Source organism: Camponotus floridanus, unplaced genomic scaffold, assembly GCF_003227725.1.
Source record: "Camponotus floridanus strain SB8 unplaced genomic scaffold, Cflo_v7.5 scaffold293, whole genome shotgun sequence".
NCBI classification, from domain to species: domain Eukaryota; kingdom Metazoa; phylum Arthropoda; class Insecta; order Hymenoptera; family Formicidae; genus Camponotus; species Camponotus floridanus.
Window position 1 is genome coordinate 48,686 of NW_020229429.1, and position 20,343 is coordinate 69,028.

General features: G+C 43.5%; 3 protein-coding genes across 3 annotated transcripts in view; 1 reads left to right on the plus strand and 2 right to left on the minus strand.

The window, feature by feature from the left end:
- LOC112638359 overlaps positions 1-727 on the plus strand; it is an 8,124-nt gene extending 7,397 nt beyond the window's left edge. Inside the window, exons 4-5 of the mRNA XM_025409939.1 lie at positions 285-336; positions 537-727. Coding sequence (XP_025265724.1) covers positions 285-336; positions 537-727 — 243 coding nt within the window. The remainder of the gene's footprint in view (positions 1-284; positions 337-536) is intronic.
- Positions 728-5,614: 4,887 nt separating this feature from the next.
- Positions 5,615-7,045, minus strand: LOC112638360 (stromelysin-2-like). Its single transcript, XM_025409940.1, has 2 exons — positions 6,512-7,045; positions 5,615-6,124 (listed from the first exon to the last, which is right to left on the minus strand). Exons 1-2 carry the CDS (start codon positions 7,043-7,045, stop codon positions 5,615-5,617), a joined length of 1,044 nt encoding a protein of 347 aa, XP_025265725.1.
- A 4,476-nt stretch (positions 7,046-11,521) lies between these two features.
- On the minus strand, positions 11,522-15,487 carry LOC112638361. The gene has a single exon (XM_025409941.1). It carries the CDS (start codon positions 15,485-15,487, stop codon positions 11,522-11,524), a length of 3,966 nt encoding a protein of 1,321 aa, XP_025265726.1.
- Between the last annotated feature and the right edge of the window lie 4,856 nt (positions 15,488-20,343).

Here is a 20,343-nt window from a genome sequence, read left to right on the forward strand (position 1 = left end):
TACCTCTGCCTCGGTACATTTTTTCCAAGTACCTGTACCTGTACCTTACCTCAGTGCTGAAAATAAAATACTTTGCACAACACGTATATGTGTGTGTGTATATATATAAAAGAATCTAAACAGAAAACAATACATGTTATATAAATATATATATATATATATATATATATATATATAACATGTATTGTTTCTTTTTAGATTATTTTCTTTTTTTTGTTAGAGTATTCTTTAAATTAAAGTCCTGTAAATAAAACATTTAATAAACGACATGATTGAATTTGCAGATTGGAAAAAGATTAAGAAAAGAAGAAAGAAGAAAGGATGAGGACAGAGAAAGTGAGATGAGTGTAGAAGAAGAAGCAACTGACGAAGAAAATGAAAGAAAAGAGAAGGAAAAGAAGAAGAAAAGAGGAGGAACTACATTAAAGGAGAGAAATAAAAAGTATGTATTTTTAAATATATATAAAAGTTTTAAAATTATTTCTATTTTGTACATTAATTTAATTGTTAATTGCTACGTTTTCTGTGTTCATTAGGTATTATTCAACAAGAGCGAAGAGAGGAGGATGGAGAGGAGGATGGAGAGGAAACTGGAGAAGAGACGATACAGGAGTCTGGAGAGGAGGATGGAGAGGTGGAAGATGGAGAGGAGGAAGAGGAGGATGGAGAGGAGAAGAGGAGGATGGAGAGGACGAGAATCTGGCTCTGGGCCAGTTTCATTTTTTAACTATCGTTGAAAACTATAAAAAAATATAATATAAAAATAATATAAAAAGTATAAAATAAAATAATATAATAATATAAAAAAATTAAAAAAAATATATATAATAATAAATAATAATATATATGTATTAAAAAATAATAATATTAATAAAATAATATAAACATGAAGATTTGAATATTAATTTTTTTATTATAATAAATAATATCTTTTCTCTCTTTCCTATATTCTTCCCTATTCCTATTTCTTTTTGGTTGCCATTTTTCAAGGGTCATTATGTCTAAATATTTCTACGTTACCTACATGGTATCGACATATTACCCACACGTTACCTACATGTCAAAATTCTCATGCAGCGCCTCACTGTTATAAATCGGTGAACTATAAGGCATGAAAAATGGCCTCGTAAGCGAGAAATGACAGCCCAATTTACGTTGCGTCCCATTTCATAATTATTTGCTTTGTGCTAGTGTTGTGGTATGCAATGTATTAAGAAAACTTGTAAAAATGGACGGATACTAAGCTGTATAAGGAACAAACTTTAGAAAGTAACATTTTCCTCTCCTTTCGACAGCTGTCAAATCGTGTTTTTTCGCATTTTCAAGGCTTCATTTTGGACTCAATTTACGGCTATTTATAAAGTGTCAAAGGAAAAGATTAGTATCCGTCCATTTACAGGTGTGCTGAAGAGATTGGTAATCTTATTTCATTCAAATATGTTTTTATTTAGATGTCAGTCGCAATATAAATCTGGGTGTCCTTTCTCGCTTATGACGTTACGATTTCAAGATGGCCGCGGTGACTACTCCGGAGCCTTAAATCGAGTAACCATATTATCGAGTAACCATATTAGCATTGTCATCCTTGAGATTAGGAATTGCCGATAAGAATTGCCGAAAATATTGTGAGATCTTGTTACCGATTATCGCGAGGAAAAATTTTAGATTCGATTTATATCGAAATTTTTCAGGATACGTTTACTGTTAAAATCTACCGTAATTATAATTCTTGAGTCTCCTTTATCTGTAATTAATTACTTTCGGATACCGTTATTTTAAGCTACCGTCAAAAATTTATGTAAAAGATACTTCGAGATATATCGAAATTCTTCGTGAGGCTTGTGCCTCCAAGGGTGTTCCGAAAGTATACGCGTTACCAGAGTCTGATCGTAAATCTTTCTTTACCGTTGATTACCGGCAATTTTGTAGGGAAAAATTAATCCAATTTATACTGAATTCGTTGGCGAGGCCCGTGCCTCTCTGTATGTTCGGAAATCGGGCTAGTCCGCGGGTATTATAGATTACCGAACCGCTAATCATTTATTTGATTTTCTGTTCCTGTTATGATTTTTGAGTTATATTTGTTTCGGTATCGCTCTTTGTGTGGATTATAGTTTTCTATTCTGAATAGAGTGTCCCGTTATTGTTATATTTAACCTTCGCGTCAGCCGTTACCGATTTGAATTTCATTGTTGTTCAAACTTATGTTACCGATTATTTAGATGCTGAGACTTATCTGTTTCTTTCTTATATAGCGAATTATCTATTTGTCGGACTTATCTGATATTTTGAATTGTCTATTATATTAATTTGTCTCTTATATGAATTTTCTGATATTTTGAATTGTCTATTATATTAATTTGTATCTTATATGAATTTTCTGATATTTTGAATTGTCTATTATATTAATTTGTCTCTTATATGAATTTTCTGATGTTTTGAATTATCTGCTATATTAATTTGACTCTTATATGAATTTTCGGATATATCGACCTATTGTACTGATTCATCTACTACCTGAATTTTCTTATATTCTGAATTATCTATTATATTGCTCTTGTCTCTGTATATCATAATTTAATATAACTTAAGTCTGTGTAACTAACATAATATTGAGCGTCGATTATTTCTCTCTCCCGATTATCCTCTAGCGTTCTCTCTCTATAAAACACAAGAATCCTGCCCCTCGGCACACTGAGCCCGGACATTACCGTTACCATACCAATATCGTGGCGCGGAATTACCGCGCCTGGCGCCCAAATTCACTCTCTTTCCAGGAGATTGACAAGTTACCGTTTTTTTGGAGATACCGTTTTAAAACCCAATACCGTCAGCTACCGTAACCGCCAAACTTGCACGCTACCCCTCGGGATCGGCGTTCTCGAAATGGGCAAATGTGTCGCAGTTTACATGTCAGGAAAACATTGTCGACTTGTGGAAGCTGGATACGCTGGGTATTATGGATCCTAGCTTGAAAAAGAGATGATGCACACCAAGCAAAAGTTAAAGAGAATTTTCAGCATACCATTGAGATGAATGAAGAAGGTCGATATGAAATATTTCTTTCTTGGAAGGAAGATTACTTACCACTGATAGAAAATAAAGGATCGGCTATAAAACGACTTGAGTCTACTACTAAAAGACTTAAGGCTTAAAATCTTTATGATACGTACCAACAAATTTTTGAAAAATAGTTGTCCAAAGGCATTATTGAAAAGGTTCCGGAGGATGAAGTAAACTACAATGCCTACTATCTACCTCATAGAAATGTGATCAAAGAAAATAGTACTACGAAAATAAGGCCTGTATTTGACGCATCACTTCTTGGAAAACTCCACCGTCACTGAATCATTATCTCGAAACAGGTCCTAATTTGATTGAACAAATTCCGAGAATTCTACTACGTTTTAGACAACGAAAGATAGGAATAACTGCAGACATTTGGAGTGCTTTTTGCAAATAAGTGTTTCATCTGACGATAGAGACGTATTGCGGTTTCTTTAGTGGAAGAAGACTCGTCCAGAAGAAATAGAAGTATACAGACATGGGCGAGTAATTTTTGGAGTCTCCAGCAGCCCTTTCTTCTTACGAGCAATGATCGAATATCAGTAGGGAGAATAGGTCGATTCTAACCCACTTTTTCCACGGGTGCGAGAGAGAGGTCTCGTAGAGCGAGAGAGATAGAAAGATATCCAAGGGGCAGGGTGACGGCGGCGCGGGTGAGCAGGGGGGGTAGGTAGGGCGAGGGGAGCCGCTCGCCGTCGGGTGGGTAAACGGAGGGTCGCGACGTCACGCGGCGGGGGTGGGCGAGGGGGCGGCGGGGCGAGGGGGGAGCGGACGGCGGGTCGCGACGTCACGCGGAGGGTAGGGCGAGGGGGCGGCGGGGGCGGAGCGCGGTTCGGCGCGAGAGCGAGGGAGAGGGGGGAGAGAGCGCGCGTCCCTGGTTACGGCGGGCGCGCGTCCCTGGTTACGGCGCGTCGGAGCGTCTCTGGACGCGGCGCGCTAGGCGCGCGCGATAAGCGGCGATCGCCCTGGCGTCGGGCGCGTCGCGCGCGATAAGGTCGGCGTTGATAATAGAGCGGATGTATTCGACGCAGGCCTGGAAGAGATACGACGTAAGATTTATATAACGTACGATTTTATACAAAATATTATTTTATACGATGTATAATGTACGATGTATAATGTACGATGTATATTAGATTTATTTCAAGCAGGAGGAGGAGGAGGGAATTCTTTGTGAAGCGAGAAGAGACGAGGGCGACGTAAATCTAGGAGAGAGATAATAAATTACGCGTACAATTTATTTATTTAGTTATTCGTTTATTTATTATATCGCGTAGATACATGCGTACGTCGAGAATAACATCGGTACTCGCGATCGTTTCGCCTTACAAATTGTGATAGAGTCCGAACAGCAGAGCGTGCAACTCGCAGTCGATCAGATCGTTCGCGTTGAAGTGCTCGTGCCGGCGAATCGCTTCGGGAATATCGCCGGGGTGATCGGTCTCCGTCGCGATATCTAGAAAACGCGATAACTTGGCGTCCACGATCTCGAGTACGCCGGTCAACGACGCGATGATGCGATTGACGCACAGCTCGAGAACGAACAGCGCCTTCACGGTGGATTGCGACAGAGCGATGCGATTCTTCGGCGTCTCGAATCGCAGAGTCTTCAGATTGTTTATCTTGCCGAATCGAAGCGTCACGGTTCCGACGATTATGGACGTCGGAGGGCGCGCGACAGCCTCGTCCAATTCGTTCTCGAAATACGGCAGTATATCGTTGCGCAGAGCGAGCAAATCCTTCCACATGTCGGGCGTCAGAGATATCTCCTTTCCGTGGCAGTCTCCTAGGACGATGTCGACTCGAGATTCGCGCTTCACGGCTACGGCGATGTCGATATATTTGTACGCCGTTTTGGTCAGAGGATATCGTCTTCCTAGTATTCGAATCGGATGTCTCGCGAAATTGATCTCGCGTTTGAACAGCCAGTTTCTATTCCATCTGTAAAAAAAAAAGACGACGTTATTACGCGAAAATAGCCGATCGAGGCGGAGATCGAGAGCGCTCGGGCGAGGTGACTCGCGCGTACTCACTCGTCCTCGGTGTACAGTCGTGCTTTCTTGATCACGGGCGGAGTGTCAGAACGATCGCGGGTGGTATCCTCGTCCTTGGCGGAAGCCGCGTAATCGTCTCGACGATTAGACGGGACGACGAAGGGGCCCGTCATCGGCGGCGCCGACGGAGTCGCGGGCGTCGCGGACGAGTCCCCGAACACTCTGCGGTACTCCTAGTCCGGCGAACATGATCGGTCTCGCGAACAGGGCTTCGATGTTCGTAGGAAGACACTGCGGTGGCGACGGCGTCGTAGAGAGATTCGTCGTAGACGTCCGTTGAGAATCGAACGCGCGTTAATCGCGAGTACCGTTGGAAATGTCGCGCGCAACGATCGAGACGCGTCTTATATACTTACGATGCGATCTCGATCGTCGTCGCGAAATCTTTATTCTCGACGCGCGCGTTAATTAATGCAGCGGAAGCGGTTTAGAACAGCGGTTTAGAACAGCATATTAAATGTAATCTTAACGTTAGGTTTCAGGATTTCCTGATCTTAGTCATCGTCATCGTCGTCGCCGTTGCGCGGTCTTTCGAAGGACGCGTATTCCAGGCGATACAGCTTGGAGACGAGTTCGCTCAATCGATGCAGAATGCCATCGGCTGGGCATTCTATTCCCAGTATGCTAAGATCGAAGGGACCGGCCGAGATTATCGCGTCGAGGAACTCGCTGTACGCGTAATAGTCGCGTTTCTTCAGAAAATAGAGATTACCGTCGACGTGACGGAAGGCGGCCGTTATCGCGGGTGGTATCCCGGAAAACGTGTCCCGCAGAGCGCCGTGCCTCGCGACGGTCATCGCGCAGTCGTTCATCTCGGCTATCTTATCGTCGTTGTATATGACGTAACTGCGTCCGGCGTGCGTGTTTATCGCGGCGTTTATCCTAGCGTCGCGGGGAAATCCGTCGTATTCGACGGATCTAGGCCATCCCGCTTTAAGATGAAAATTCGAATCGGCGAGGTAGACGTAGTCGCCGACGAATATCGCGATATCGCCCGACGGTCTCTGATACACGGCCGATACGCGAGTGAGATTGCGGGGGAGGAATTTAAAGTAGTCGGCGAACGAGAAGGGCGCTCCGTAGCGTCTCTCCCTCATATCGACGAGCCACACGTTGCGTTTACGCGCGACGTACAGGCGACGATTCATGATTAGCGCTCCGTCTACGCGCTTCAAGGCGCATAGATCCGTGGTATCGGAGGGAACGAGCGGCGGCTCGACCGTTCTCGCGGTCGTCGGCTGAGCCGCGGCCGCCGTCGTCGTCCTCGAGGCCGTCGTCGTCGTCGTTCTCGTCGTCGTCGTCGCGGTCGTCGCCGCGGTCGTCGGACGAGTGACGTCGACGATCCTAGGAGTCGTCGTCTCTCTCGATCCGTAGAGATTTCGCACGTTTACGACGTCCTCTACGCTCAGCCTTAGCGGATATCGCCTTTCCTCCGAAGGCGTGTACGCGTACATGACCGAGTCATCCCTCGTACTGTGAGTCAGACCCAGAGTGTGACCGATCTCGTGCGTCAGCGTCTGAAGGAGATACAGCCTGTCCGACGAGGGCTTGGTCAGCGTGATGTGCCACGGCTCCGTCTCGTCGACGTGCACCTCGATCACCTGATCGGGCTCTCCCGTCGGAAAGAACGCGTGAGCGACGACCGATCCCGGTCCCGCGAACGGCGACGGGCACGAGCCCCCGTTGTCGCTGTTTTCGTACGCGTGAGCGCCGGATTGATAGGATATCAGTATATCGGGGCGCAGCGAGTCGCGCGAGAACGTCAGAGCGGATTGCTCGGACCACAGAGAGAACGCGCTCTGAGTCGTGCGCAGAGTATCTCTGTTCGCTAGTTTGAAGTTCCACGTGAGATGCGCCCTCGGCCACTTTCTCGTCAACGGGCTGTAGGCGCGAATGTCGGCGACGCCGCATCGCGGCCTGCGCATGACGCGAATCGTTTCCACGGTCAGAACGCCGTTTCCCGGCAGACCGTAGTATTCCTGAAACAACGACAGCGCCTCGCTCAGGGCGGTCGCGTTGTCCAGTAGCGACGACTGCTGATGATTCTCCTCTCCAGAAAGCCGTAGGTTCGAAGATAACGGGACGCCTCCGCGACGTCATCGTGGGTCGACGTCGCCGCGACGGCCGCGAGCAGGGATATCGTCAGCGCGAGCGATAACGCGACGCGCGTCATGGCTCGTGCGAGACGCGCGGGGGTCGGGACGGTGGCGAACTATCGCGCGCGCGTCCTTCGGCGATGCGTCGTCGTTCTCCGCCGGAATGCGAGTACGAGGGAGAAGGAGGAGGCGAGGGGAGGGGAGGGTACGTACGCTCGGACGCGCGAGAAGGATGATCGAGAGAGCGAACTTTTTTTTTTTAAAAAAAAGAAACACAACGATGACAAAAAATAGAAAAGGGATAGGAAGGATACTCTAGGACGAGCTAGAGAGGCGATCGAAAAGAAACGACTCTTTATTCGTATAAAAAAATGATTTTTTTTTTATTCGTACAAAAAATTATTCCTCATTCGTACAAAAAAAAAATACGCGCGATCTACGATTTACAAAGATATCGCTTAGACGCGCGCCTTGTCGTGTCTTCTGCTTCTTTTTACACACGTTTGTTTGGACATAAAATCGAACCATTCGACGCGATATCGAAGCACGCGATACGCGCGTGTATATTATTCTCGCGATACTTGTCGGAGAACAAGGAGGAGGAGGTGAATATAGCGTATCGCTTTACGAGGTGTTTGTATAAATGCCGACAGAGTTATAACGTTTAATATAACGCTTAGTATAACGCTTAGCATAACGCTTAGTATAACGCTTAGTTTAACATAATGAAGTAATTGCACGGCCTATACGCGAGCTTGCGGGGGAGGAACTTGAAGTAGTCGGCGAACCTTATGTTCCGAGAGAACGCGGAGGGTCTTCGAGTTCTCCTCCCTCCTTGCTGATCGCGCGACTATTGACGATGGATGCGACACGACGATTACGATGCACCATTGTTAAACATATACGATTGAAATGTACGACTATTATATACGGAGTGGACCCATTTTAAGCGATCCACTCGAATATCTCTTAGGGAACGACCTGCGAACCGATACGGAGTGCGAAGAGCTACTTCTTAATGCTCTCGGGAACGACGTAAATAAACGGTCTTACAAAAACATGCCCGTTTAAGGGGATGCTGTACTCGACTGTATTATCGACAAAATTACCATTTTCGTAGTTCTGGTCTTTTGTCGCAATAATTTGACAGAATTGAAAATATTTATGTAGGATTGCAATACATACATAAATAATCCTAGGAAACTCCGATTTTATATGAAAAACGAGAAATAATTATAAAATTACAGTTTTCCTTATCCATTTTATCCTAATATGGCGTCTCGAATTGTAGACGAACTGTCAACTCGTCATAATATGTACTTCATATAAAAGCTATATAGTTTGTATGAACGTAAAAACAAGTTTGCTTGGATCGAATTATACGAAAAAACATTGTTGAACCTTTGAAATCGAAATTAGAAGTTAAATATAAAAGTATAGTATGTAGAACGATTCGTGTGTATGTATGCGTGAGTGTAGGTAAAGTGGAGTAAAAAATAGCAACAAATTAGTTCCAGGATATTACGATAGAAGATGTTCCATCTCCATCTCCATCTCTCTCTCTCTCTATTTGTATAAGTTATATTGAACAATAAACAACTAGATTATTTGTTCACAACAATCGACATAAATCACATACATCACTTGTGATCTTGTATATACGTATGCACATATAATTGAACGTAGTTCTACATTTGAAAAATAAGTATATTTTAATTGATAATAAGAATATTTTGAATAAGTATATTTTAATTTTAAATAATATTTAACATAAAGAAAAATTTGAAAATGAAAAAACAATAATTTAAATAATAATATTTAATATAAACTTGAATTTGAAAATGAAAAAACATTAATTTTAATAAATAATATATAACATAAGGATGAAATTGAAAATGAAAAAGCATTAATTTTAATAAATAATATTTAACATAAACATGAAAGAATAATTATAATTATTATTATTGTTCGGGATCGCGCTTTCGATTCGCGAATTTTGTAAGACCGGGTAAGCGCGATTGAACTTTGCCGGCACATACCCGCGGGGGTATCGCAAGCTCTCTCAGTGCGTGATCGCGTAAGGAATACTTGATAGGAATGAAATGATCTGCAGTTGCGACTTAATGTGTTACAGTAAGACCGGTGAGCGAATTACTGTCCGTTTATTGTTAAAGTCACAAAATGATACACGTTTGCTGGTCTCAAGACGCGATGTAGGGTGAGAGCGCACCACTACGCGGATCGCGTGAGAGCGAGCGAGACAGCTATCGATCAGCTGTTAGCGAGATCGAGCGAGACGGCGCTATATCGGCCGTTCGCTTGAGAGCGAGCGAGACGGCGCTCTATCAGCCGTTCGCGTGAGAACGAGCGAGACGGCGCTTTATCAGCCGTTCGCGTGAGAGCGAGCGAGACGGCGCTATATCGGCCGTTCGCGTGAGAGCGAGTGAGACGGCGCTATATCGGCCGTTCGCGTGAGAGCGAGCGAGACGGCGCTATATCGGCCGTTCGCGTGAGAGCGAGCGAGACGGCGTTATGCCGCTCGGATAAGAGTTTGAGCGAGACCGCACTATACACGTCAGTCCGCTGGTCCGATATAGATAGAATGAATATTGCTATCTGCGAATACGCGAACCGCACTGTTCACGACTTGACACAAATGCGAGAGAGACGGCGTTATGCCGCTCGTACTAGAGTCCGAGCGAGACCGCACTATACACGACTCGCCACGAATGCGAGAGAGACGGCGTTATGCCGTTCGTCCTAGAGTTCGAGCGAGACCGCACTATACACGACTCGCCACGAATGCGAGAGAGACGGCGTTATGCCGTTCGTACTAGAGTTCGAGCGAGACCGCACTATACACGTCGGTTCGCCACGAATGCGAGAGAGACGGCGTTATGCCGCTCGTACTAGAGTTCGAGCGAGACCGCACTATACACGACTCGCCGCGAATGTGAGAGAGACGGCGTTATGCAGCTCGTACTAAAGTTCAAGCGAGACCGCACTATACACGTCGGTTCGCCCAATTTTGAGATAGATAGCTGACTTGTGGCTATCTATGAATACGCGAAACCGCACTGTTCACGGCTTGCCATGAATGCGAGAGAGACGGCGTTATGCCGTTCGTACTAGAGTTCGAGCGAGACCGCACTATACACATCGGTTCGCCACGAATGCGAGAGAGACGGCGTTATGCCGTTCGTACTAGAGTTCGAGCGAGACCGCACTATACACGTCGGTTCGCCCAATTTTGAGATAGATAGCTGACTTGTGGCTATCTATGCATACGCGAAACCGCACTGTTCACGGCTCGCGGGAGAGTGAGCGAGACGGCGCTCTATCGGCCGTTCGCGTGAGAGCGAGCGAGACGGCGATCTATCAGCCGTTCGCGTGAGAGCGAGCGAGACGGCGCTCTATCGGCCGTTCGCGTGAGAGCGAGCGAGACGCCCAGTTCGCTTGAACGGAGTTGCGGTACGACGAAGGCTCCGCCTCTGGCTGAGAGTGGAGGCGCTCCGAAAGATCCCGGCACTCGCGTTTGAACTGTTCACGTGCACTGCGGACACGATTACTGGCGCGCACAATGTTACTTCGCGAAACTGTTACAATGATTGAGGATCGCGGTTTAAGGATTTCACACGCGTGAGACTAATGAAACGAATCTTAACTTTGCTCGTTAAGATTATCGCGAACTCTCGAATTTGCACTATTTTTACTCTCCGTATGACGCTGATCACTATGATGGAAAACGGAAGACTCTCGGGGAGAAAGCCTTTCTCCCGATAGATAAAGATTTGATTACGGATCGTATGATCGGACCTCGACGTATCCCTGATCATTACGTCAGATCGCGTGATATATAAGCCTGTTTATTGGCCAGGACCGTGGATTATTTCGCGTGATCACGCGGATCCTGGATGATTTTTGAAAAACAGTAACGGCGTACGTGAACGCGGGTTCGATAGCGCGCAAACGGATGGCGCTAGTATGACCGGGGGTAATAATTTTATGCGCGATTTAGGGCAAATCCTAAACATACCGCCCGCCTCGAAATTATAATTTCGAAAGTAAAGAGTTATCGGATGCCGCCCGCCGTGAGCGACTGATATCGCATCGGAGCGATTTTACAGGTTTATGAGTACATATGTACATATTTACAGGAACGCAGATTTACATATTTACATTATTACAAATTATTAGTATATACATATGTACATCGGTGTATTTACATATTTACATGCTTCCGCTTTGACGCATTCACGTCTTGAATTGTGGCTGCGTGAATCTCAGTTGTCGCTCGGAGAACCGTTAGCCGAAGACTCGATCTCGATGGATAGTACGCATAGCTAACGCCGATTTTGATGGAAGTGCTTGTTGTCTCTTGAGAGCGTCCAATTCGTCACTGAAGACGTCTGACTGGATTGATCTAATCCAAAATTTGCGTTCGGTCTGAAATTCACTTGCCGTCAAAGATTGGCGTTGCACCTCTGAGTCAGTTGAAGTTTGATCTCTCTTTCGGCATCTGGTTGCGAAGCGGATAGTATATGCTGTAATTCTGATTAGCTTCGGCCACGTGGAGTATCTTGTGGCTAAATCCCAGCCAGAATCTGTTTGAGCTACGTGTACTATAAGTTTCCGATTCTCCTCAGGCGCTTCTTCCAGTGGAGGAGCGGGATCTCTTGGCCATTTGGTCGGAGTTAGTTTGAGCCAGGGAGGACCGTGCCACCACAGGTTAAAGGCGTTGAAATCAGAATGTAGAATACCTCTCGAAGCACAATCGGCTGGGTTATCCGCGGATGGAATGTACCGCCATTTAACTTCAGGTAATCGAGATTGGATATCTGCGACTCGATGAGAGACGAAAGTTTTCCATCTGGACGGATGTGAGTTTAACCATGCCAATACTACTGTAGAGTCCGTCCAACAATGACACGTGACGTTTGACATCTGGAGTGATGATTGCGTGAACTCGATCAATCGAGCAAGAAGGCATGCTGCTTGTAATTCCAATCGAGGGATGCTCGTGATCTTGAGTGGCGCGACTTTCGACTTGCCCGCTAATAATGTGATCTTTATCTCTCCTGATTGCGAGGTCGTATGCATATAAACTGCGGCGGCGTATGCCGCGTTAGATGCATCTGCAAATCCGTGTAACTCGCATAAAGCAGTACTGTCATCTTGACATGTCCATCTAGGAATCTGTAAATCATTTAAGGCCGATAGGTTGTGGTATATTGATTCCCAGCGCTGAAGTGTTTGTGACGGAATGGCGTCATCCCAGTTTAATTTTAATCTCCACAAAGGTTGCATGAAGATTTTCGCGTTGATCGTAACGGGGGTGACCCATCCTAATGGATCGAATAATCGAGCGATCGTTGATAGTAGCTTCCTTTTCGTATCTGGAAGTGTCGGTGAGAGATCCACGCGAAATTGGAAGGTGTCATAGGCGGGATTCCATGTTAATCCTAGAACACTGAAATTTTCTTCGAAAGTTAGCCATTTGTTTCCGGCGAGTCCGTGACATTCTTCCGGAATGTCTGCTAGTAATGCGGAGTTGTTGCTGGCCCATTTTCGTAAAGTAAATCTGCCGCGAGACAGCAGAGAGCAGAGTTGTTCGCGGACTTGACGCAGCACTGATATGTCATTGGCTCCGAAAAGAACGTCATCAACGTAAATATCATCTTGAAGAATCGAAGTTGCAAGGGGAAATGCGGCTCCTTCGTCTGTTATCAATTGCTTGATCACTCGTAAAGCCAGGAACGGAGCTGACGCGGTTCCATACGTAACAGTGGACAATTGATAATCCTGAATGTCCGACTGATCCTGATTATACCAGACAATACGTTGATAGTCACGATCACGAGGGTCGACCAAAATCTGTCGGTACATCTTGGCAATATCCGCCATGTAAACATACTTATGTTTCCGCCATCGTAATAAGATCGCCGTTATTTCCGTTTGTAATTTAGGCCCGATCTCTAAATGTGAATTTAACGATGTACCGTTTGTTGTGAGGCTGGACGCGTTGAACACGACGCGCAGTCTAGTGGTAGCGCTCGTTGCGCGGATCACAGGATGATGCGGAAGATAAACCGCCGGTGAATGAGATGCGGTTGGAGGATGCACTCTTTGCATGTGTTTTAACTGCTCGTATTCTTCAAGAAACGCTGAATATTCCGATTTGAGATCTGGATTCGTATCTAGACGCCTTTTTAATGCTGTTAGTCTCCGTATAGCTATTGATCTAGACTCTCCGATGTCGATAGGGAACTTCGTCTTAAACGGCAGACGAACCACGTAACGCCCGTCGGAAATTCGTGAGTGAGTCGTAAGAAAATGTTTCTCACATTGTTCTTCGGCAGGAGACAAAATGTTATAGCGTGGGATCTCTTCGATTTCCCAAAAACGGCGTAACTCACGCTCGATCGAGCAATGAAAGACGTTAATCGTTTGAGCAGAAACGTTTTGATTCTGAGCGGGTCCGGAGATGATCCATCCAAAATGAGATCGCTGGGCGATAGGTTGCCCGATTGGACCTTTCCGTATTCCATTCGTAATGATTTGACTGTAGATGTCGGCGCCGATGATTACGTCAATAGGGCTTGATCCTGTGGGATCGTCGTCGGCTAACTTGAGTGTACTTATATGTCTCCAATCCGATACTGAGACTGATAATCGCGGCGCGTATTTAGTAAGCGCTTTTAGAATATACGCGACCGTAGTGAAAACTGGCTTAGGCTTTCCGCGAGGTACGAGTTCAATGACAGCGGAATGTCGACATGTATCCGCATTGATACCGCCGACTGCGGAAATTTGAGCGAAAATTCGTTTCCGAGTTAAACGCAAGATTCTTGCTAATCTTGCTGAAATAAAAGTGACCTCTGACCCTTGATCGATCAGGGCGCGAGCTTCACAGACGCGACCGTCGGGAGACCGAACTGTTACTTTCGCCGTGGCCAGTAATACGGATGACACGGGCGCACTTGAACATACGGCGGACATCGCGACGGTTTGCGATGGCTCGAGATTATCAATAGTTGCGCTGGTGCTAGACGTGTTCGCTCGTGTAACGTCTAGATCGCTTGAAGAGGCCGAATCAAGATGCAAGAGAGAATGATGCCTTTTTTGACAAATGCGACATGTATTTTTACTTTGGCAGTTTTTGACGGAATGTTTCGTTCCGAGACAATTGAAGCATAGATTTGAATTCTTGACAATTTCGCGTCTCTGATTCGGACTCTTAATTACAAATTGTTGACACCTACTAAGATAATGCGGTGTCTTACAGACTGGACACGGACCGGAAGATTGACGCGCGAAGGTCGCAGTGTTCGCTTGAACAGTATGTCGACCTTTGTTTGCAGCGGAAGGAGCTAAGTCCTCTAATGCGAGCGCACGCGATGATATAAACGTAATCAATTCTTCGTAATTCGGCGGAGTCGATTCCGATCCGGTTTTGAGTTTCCATGCGCGACGAGTGGCGGAGTCAAGCTTGAGCGATACAAAATAGACTAAAATGTCATTAAGTATATCCTCTTGTGTTCGGTTTAACCGCTTTAAGGCTGAAAGCGCTCGATCGGTTTTATCGCGTAAAGCGTGCAATTCCGCGGCACATTCTTTGTTAACCGAAGGTAAATTGTATAATTCAGCAATGTGAAGTTCAACAAGTTTATTTTCAAAACGAGCAGTTAATGCTTTCCAAGCGACGTCAAAATTATCAGCGGTAACAGAAGTACCCGCTACAACATCGCGAGCTTTATCGGTCAAGCTTGAGACCAAAAAATGCATGCGCGCGAAATCGGATAATTCGGGATTCTTTATGATTAACGCAGTGAATCGATCGCGAAAAGTTTCCCACTCGTCGGCTTTACCGGAGAACGGTGGTAATTGAATTGGCGGTAAATGTCTCAATGATAACGCGGATTCCGACTGTATATGAGATACAGATCGGTCGCTTGATTGGAGCGGACTCACGCACGGTTCCAGTTCCTCCAAACAGTCAGACATGTAGTCCAGTGCTGTCAAGTAGATTTCCTGGTATTGATCCAGTTGCTCGTCTCGGAAATAAGCGATGAGATCGCGTTTTGATTCCGGATAATGTTGCAGCAACAGGCGATGTCCTTCCAGGCAATTATTCCACGTTTCCTTGAGTGATGTCATTCGGTTTCGTATCTTGGCGGAGGTGAGATTATTCCGGCCAATTTTCTTGAAATTGTCCAATGCTTTCGCTACGAAGCGTAGCGTCGAAAGCTGATTTTCAACTAATTCACTCATTGTCACCGACAGTAGTCAAAACTTTCAAATTCACTCACAGTATTGTTATCACGCTGACTTCGAGCTCTTACGATCCGGCTCGAAGGACCAAAATGTTCGGGATCGCGCTTTCGATTCGCGAATTTTGTAAGACCGGGTAAGCGCGATTGAACTTTGCCGGCACATACCCGCGGGGGTATCGCAAGCTCTCTCAGTGCGTGATCGCGTAAGGAATACTTGATAGGAATGAAATGATCTGCAGTTGCGACTTAATGTGTTACAGTAAGACCGGTGAGCGAATTACTGTCCGTTTATTGTTAAAGTCACAAAATGATACACGTTTGCTGGTCTCAAGACGCGATGTAGGGTGAGAGCGCACCACTACGCGGATCGCGTGAGAGCGAGCGAGACAGCTATCGATCAGCTGTTAGCGAGATCGAGCGAGACGGCGCTATATCGGCCGTTCGCTTGAGAGCGAGCGAGACGGCGCTCTATCAGCCGTTCGCGTGAGAACGAGCGAGACGGCGTTTTATCAGCCGTTCGCGTGAGAGCGAGCGAGACGGCGCTATATCGGCCGTTCGCGTGAGAGCGAGCGAGACGGCGTTATGCCGCTCGGATAAGAGTTTGAGCGAGACCGCACTATACACGTCAGTCCGCTGGTCCGATATAGATAGAATGAATATTGCTATCTGCGAATACGCGAACCGCACTGTTCACGACTTGACACAAATGCGAGAGAGACGGCGTTATGCCGCTCGTACTAGAGTTCGAGCGAGACCGCACTATACACGACTCGCCACGAATGCGAGAGAGACGGCGTTATGCCGTTCGTCCTAGAGTTCGAGCGAGACCGCACTATACACGACTCGCCACGAATGCGAGAGAGACGGCGTTATGCCGTTCGTACTAGAGTTCGAGCGAGACCGCACTATACACGTCGGTTCGCCACGAATGCGAGAGAGACGGCGTTATGCCGCTCGTACTAGAGTTCGAGCGAGACCGCACTATACACGACTCGCCGCGAATGTGAGAGAGACGGCGTTATGCAGCTCGTACTAAAGTTCAAGCGAGACCGCACTATACACGTCGGTTCGCCCAATTTTGAGATAGATAGCTGACTTGTGGCTATCTATGAATACGCGAAACCGCACTGTTCACGGCTCGCCACGAATGCGAGAGAGACGGCGTTATGCCGTTCGTACTAGAGTTCGAGCGAGACCGCACTATACACATCGGGTTCGCCACGAATGCGAGAGAGACGGCGTTATGCCGTTCGTACTAGAGTTCGAGCGAGACCGCACTATACACGTCGGTTCGCCCAATTTTGAGATAGATAGCTGACTTGTGGCTATCTATGCATACGCGAAACCGCACTGTTCACGGCTCGCGGGAGAGTGAGCGAGACGGCGCTCTATCGGCCGTTCGCGTGAGAGCGAGCGAGACGGCGATCTATCAGCCGTTCGCGTGAGAGCGAGCGAGACGGCGCTCTATCGGCCGTTCGCGTGAGAGCGAGCGAGACGCCCAGTTCGCTTGAACGGAGTTGCGGTACGACGAAGGCTCCGCCTCTGGCTGAGAGTGGAGGCGCTCCGAAAGATCCCGGCACTCGCGTTTGAACTGTTCACGTGCACTGCGGACACGATTACTGGCGCGCACAATGTTACTTCGCGAAACTGTTACAATGATTGAGGATCGCGGTTTAAGGATTTCACACGCGTGAGACTAATGAAACGAATCTTAACTTTGCTCGTTAAGATTATCGCGAACTCTCGAATTTGCACTATTTTTACTCTCCGTATGACGCTCCGATCACTATGATGGAAAACGGAAGACTCTCGGGGAGAAAGCCTTTCTCCCGATAGATAAAGATTTGATCACGGATCGTATGATCGGACCTCGACGTATCCCTGATCATTACGTCAGATCGCGTGATATATAAGCCTGTTTATTGGCCAGGACCGTGGATTATTTCGCGTGATCACGCGGATCCTGGATGATTTTTGAAAAACAGTAACGGCGTACGTGAACGCGGGTTCGATAGCGCGCAAACGGATGGCGCTAGTATGACCGGGGGTAATAATTTTATGCGCGATTTAGGGCAAATCCTAAACAATTATACTATTTTTATTTTTTTTCAAAATATTTTAATTATTATTAATAATATTTAGTGTTTCTATATTGAGGAGTGTTTTTATATTTAGGAGATATGGAGACAAAGGATAGGGAGAAAAGAATATGCTTTGTGTATCTTTATAATTATTTACACAATATATTTATTCATATATTATATATATGCATATATTTCAATATATACAAAGTTGTTATTGTATATTAGTACCAGTATATAAGTTATTATTTATAAGTAATTATTATATTACTTATAAAAACTTATAACTACTTATTTATATAACTTATAATTACTTATAAAATTAAACACAATTTTTACTGTACTTGTACAGAATAACACTCTACATTAAACACTAACCATATATAAAAAGTTTATTTTTTCATAATGAAGATTTAGAATTTTTAAAGAAAACAAAAAGACTGCAAAATATTATACATTATTATAAGTAATTATATAATTACTTATAATAACTTACAATTACTTATTTATATAACTTATAATTATTTATAAAATTAAATATAATTTTTACTGTATTTGTACAAAATAACGCATCGTACATTAAACACTAGCCATATATAAAATGTTTATTTTTTCATAATGAAGATTTAGAATTTTTAAAGAAAACAAAAAGACTGCAAAGTATTATATTGTGAGTTATTATAAGTAATTATTATATAATTACTTATAATAAGTAATTACGTATAATAATTAAACGTATAAGTTAATTACGTATAATAAGTTATTATAAGTAATTATTATATAATTACTTATAATAAGTAATTTTACGTTATTATAAGTAATTATTATATAATTACTTATAATAACGTAAAATTACTTATTTATATAACTTATAATTACTTATAAAATTAAATATAATTTTTATTGTACTTGTACAGAATAACGCACCGTACATTAAATACCAGCCATATATAAAATGTTTATTTTTTCATAATAAAGATTTAGAATTTTTAAAGAAAACAAAAGGACTGCAAAATATTATAAGTAATAATTACTTATAATAACTTATCTAAATCTTTATTATGAAAAAATAAACATTTTATATATGGCACAGTAAAAATTATATTTAAATCATACAGATAATGGAGAAATGACAAATATCAAAATAAAAATTTAATAAAGTAATGAAACGAAAATAAAAATTTATACGGTAATGAAACTAAACATAATATCGCATACAATACTTTGTAGTTTTTTCAACATTCATTTTTTCATGAAATTCTTCTTTTTCATTTCTTCTTTTTTTTACAGAAAAGGAAGAAGTGCTTCATTTATTTAATATTCGTACTAAATCTTTTATTCTGTTTAGTTATATAATTATAAACTAATATTATTATTAATTCTTAAGATCATGATGCCAAAGATCATCATCTAAATATCAATGACTTTTTTTTATGAATAATCTTGTTTTATGTATGTTTCTTTCAGTTGCACTTTTCCTGCATTATGTCACCATTTATTCTCTTTTACTATATTTATTTATTATAAGTTGACTCGAATTATACATATAAATGCATTAGGTTGATTTGTAAATTTTATTTGTTCCTATTATTTAAAATAAAATGAATTAGCGTCTCTCTTTTCTTTTGATCACTATTTTATAGTATTGTATTATGAATGAATTCAGCAGAGAAAAATCGCTTAGTAGCAATTCAACGTAATCGGTTTCTTTCAAATCTAACAATCAACGTCGAACATCGAAAGAATATGACAACAATTTTCTCTGCTGAACGCGATCAATGCAGGCAAAACTATTTTGTTTTACTTTTATCTAAAAACAATAGAAATATTTAATCGCTAATTTAATGATTATAAGAAAAAGGCTGTGTTTTTTTTTATACATGTACTAGTGATAATACAGCACAATGTAAATATATATGTATTGCTACACATATTTTAGTACTGCCACCGGCGTAGTTTTAAAAGTTCCACCGATGCGGACTCTGCCACCCAAGAGTGACAGTCCCAGCACCCACCGGCGTAGTTTTAAAAGTTCCACCGATGCGGACTCTGCCACCCAAGAGTGACAGTCCCAGCACCCACCGGCGTAGTTTTAAAAGTTCCACCGATGCGGACTCTGCCACCCAAGAGTGACAGTCCCAGCACCCATCGGCGTAGATTTAAAAGTTCCACCGATGCGGACTCTGCTACCCAACATATGGCAGTACTAAAATATGTGTAGCAATACATATATACACATTTACATATGTATGCATATAAGAGGCTAAGACAGCATCAACTAAATACGACGGCGATTGCAAAGAGCTAGTGTTACAGAGTCGATGTCATCAGGGGCGACGTATGAAATAAAAGAAAACGATGTATGAAATAAAGGAAAATATACATACAAATATGAAAGGAAGTAACTGCATATTTAATTATTGCATATTTTTCCTTTTACTGCATGCAGATCATAAACAGATTAACATAGACTGCTCATAAGGTAGCGAAGAGTGTCCTCCTGAGAGAAAAAGATGATAGCATGAAGTTTATTTGTATTTCTATCTTTTTCTGGTGTACGCGTGATGCAATTTCAAGTTAAAAGTCAATAACTTGAAATTGCATCACGCATGTGTGTCAGAAAAAGACAGATACACAAATTAATTAATGCTATCTATTTTCTCTCAGGAGGATATTCTTCGCTATCTTATGAACAGTCTATGTAAATATGTCTATGATGCAGGTATAAATAATACTTGGATTTTTAAAATTTGTGAGAAAAGAGAATATGATA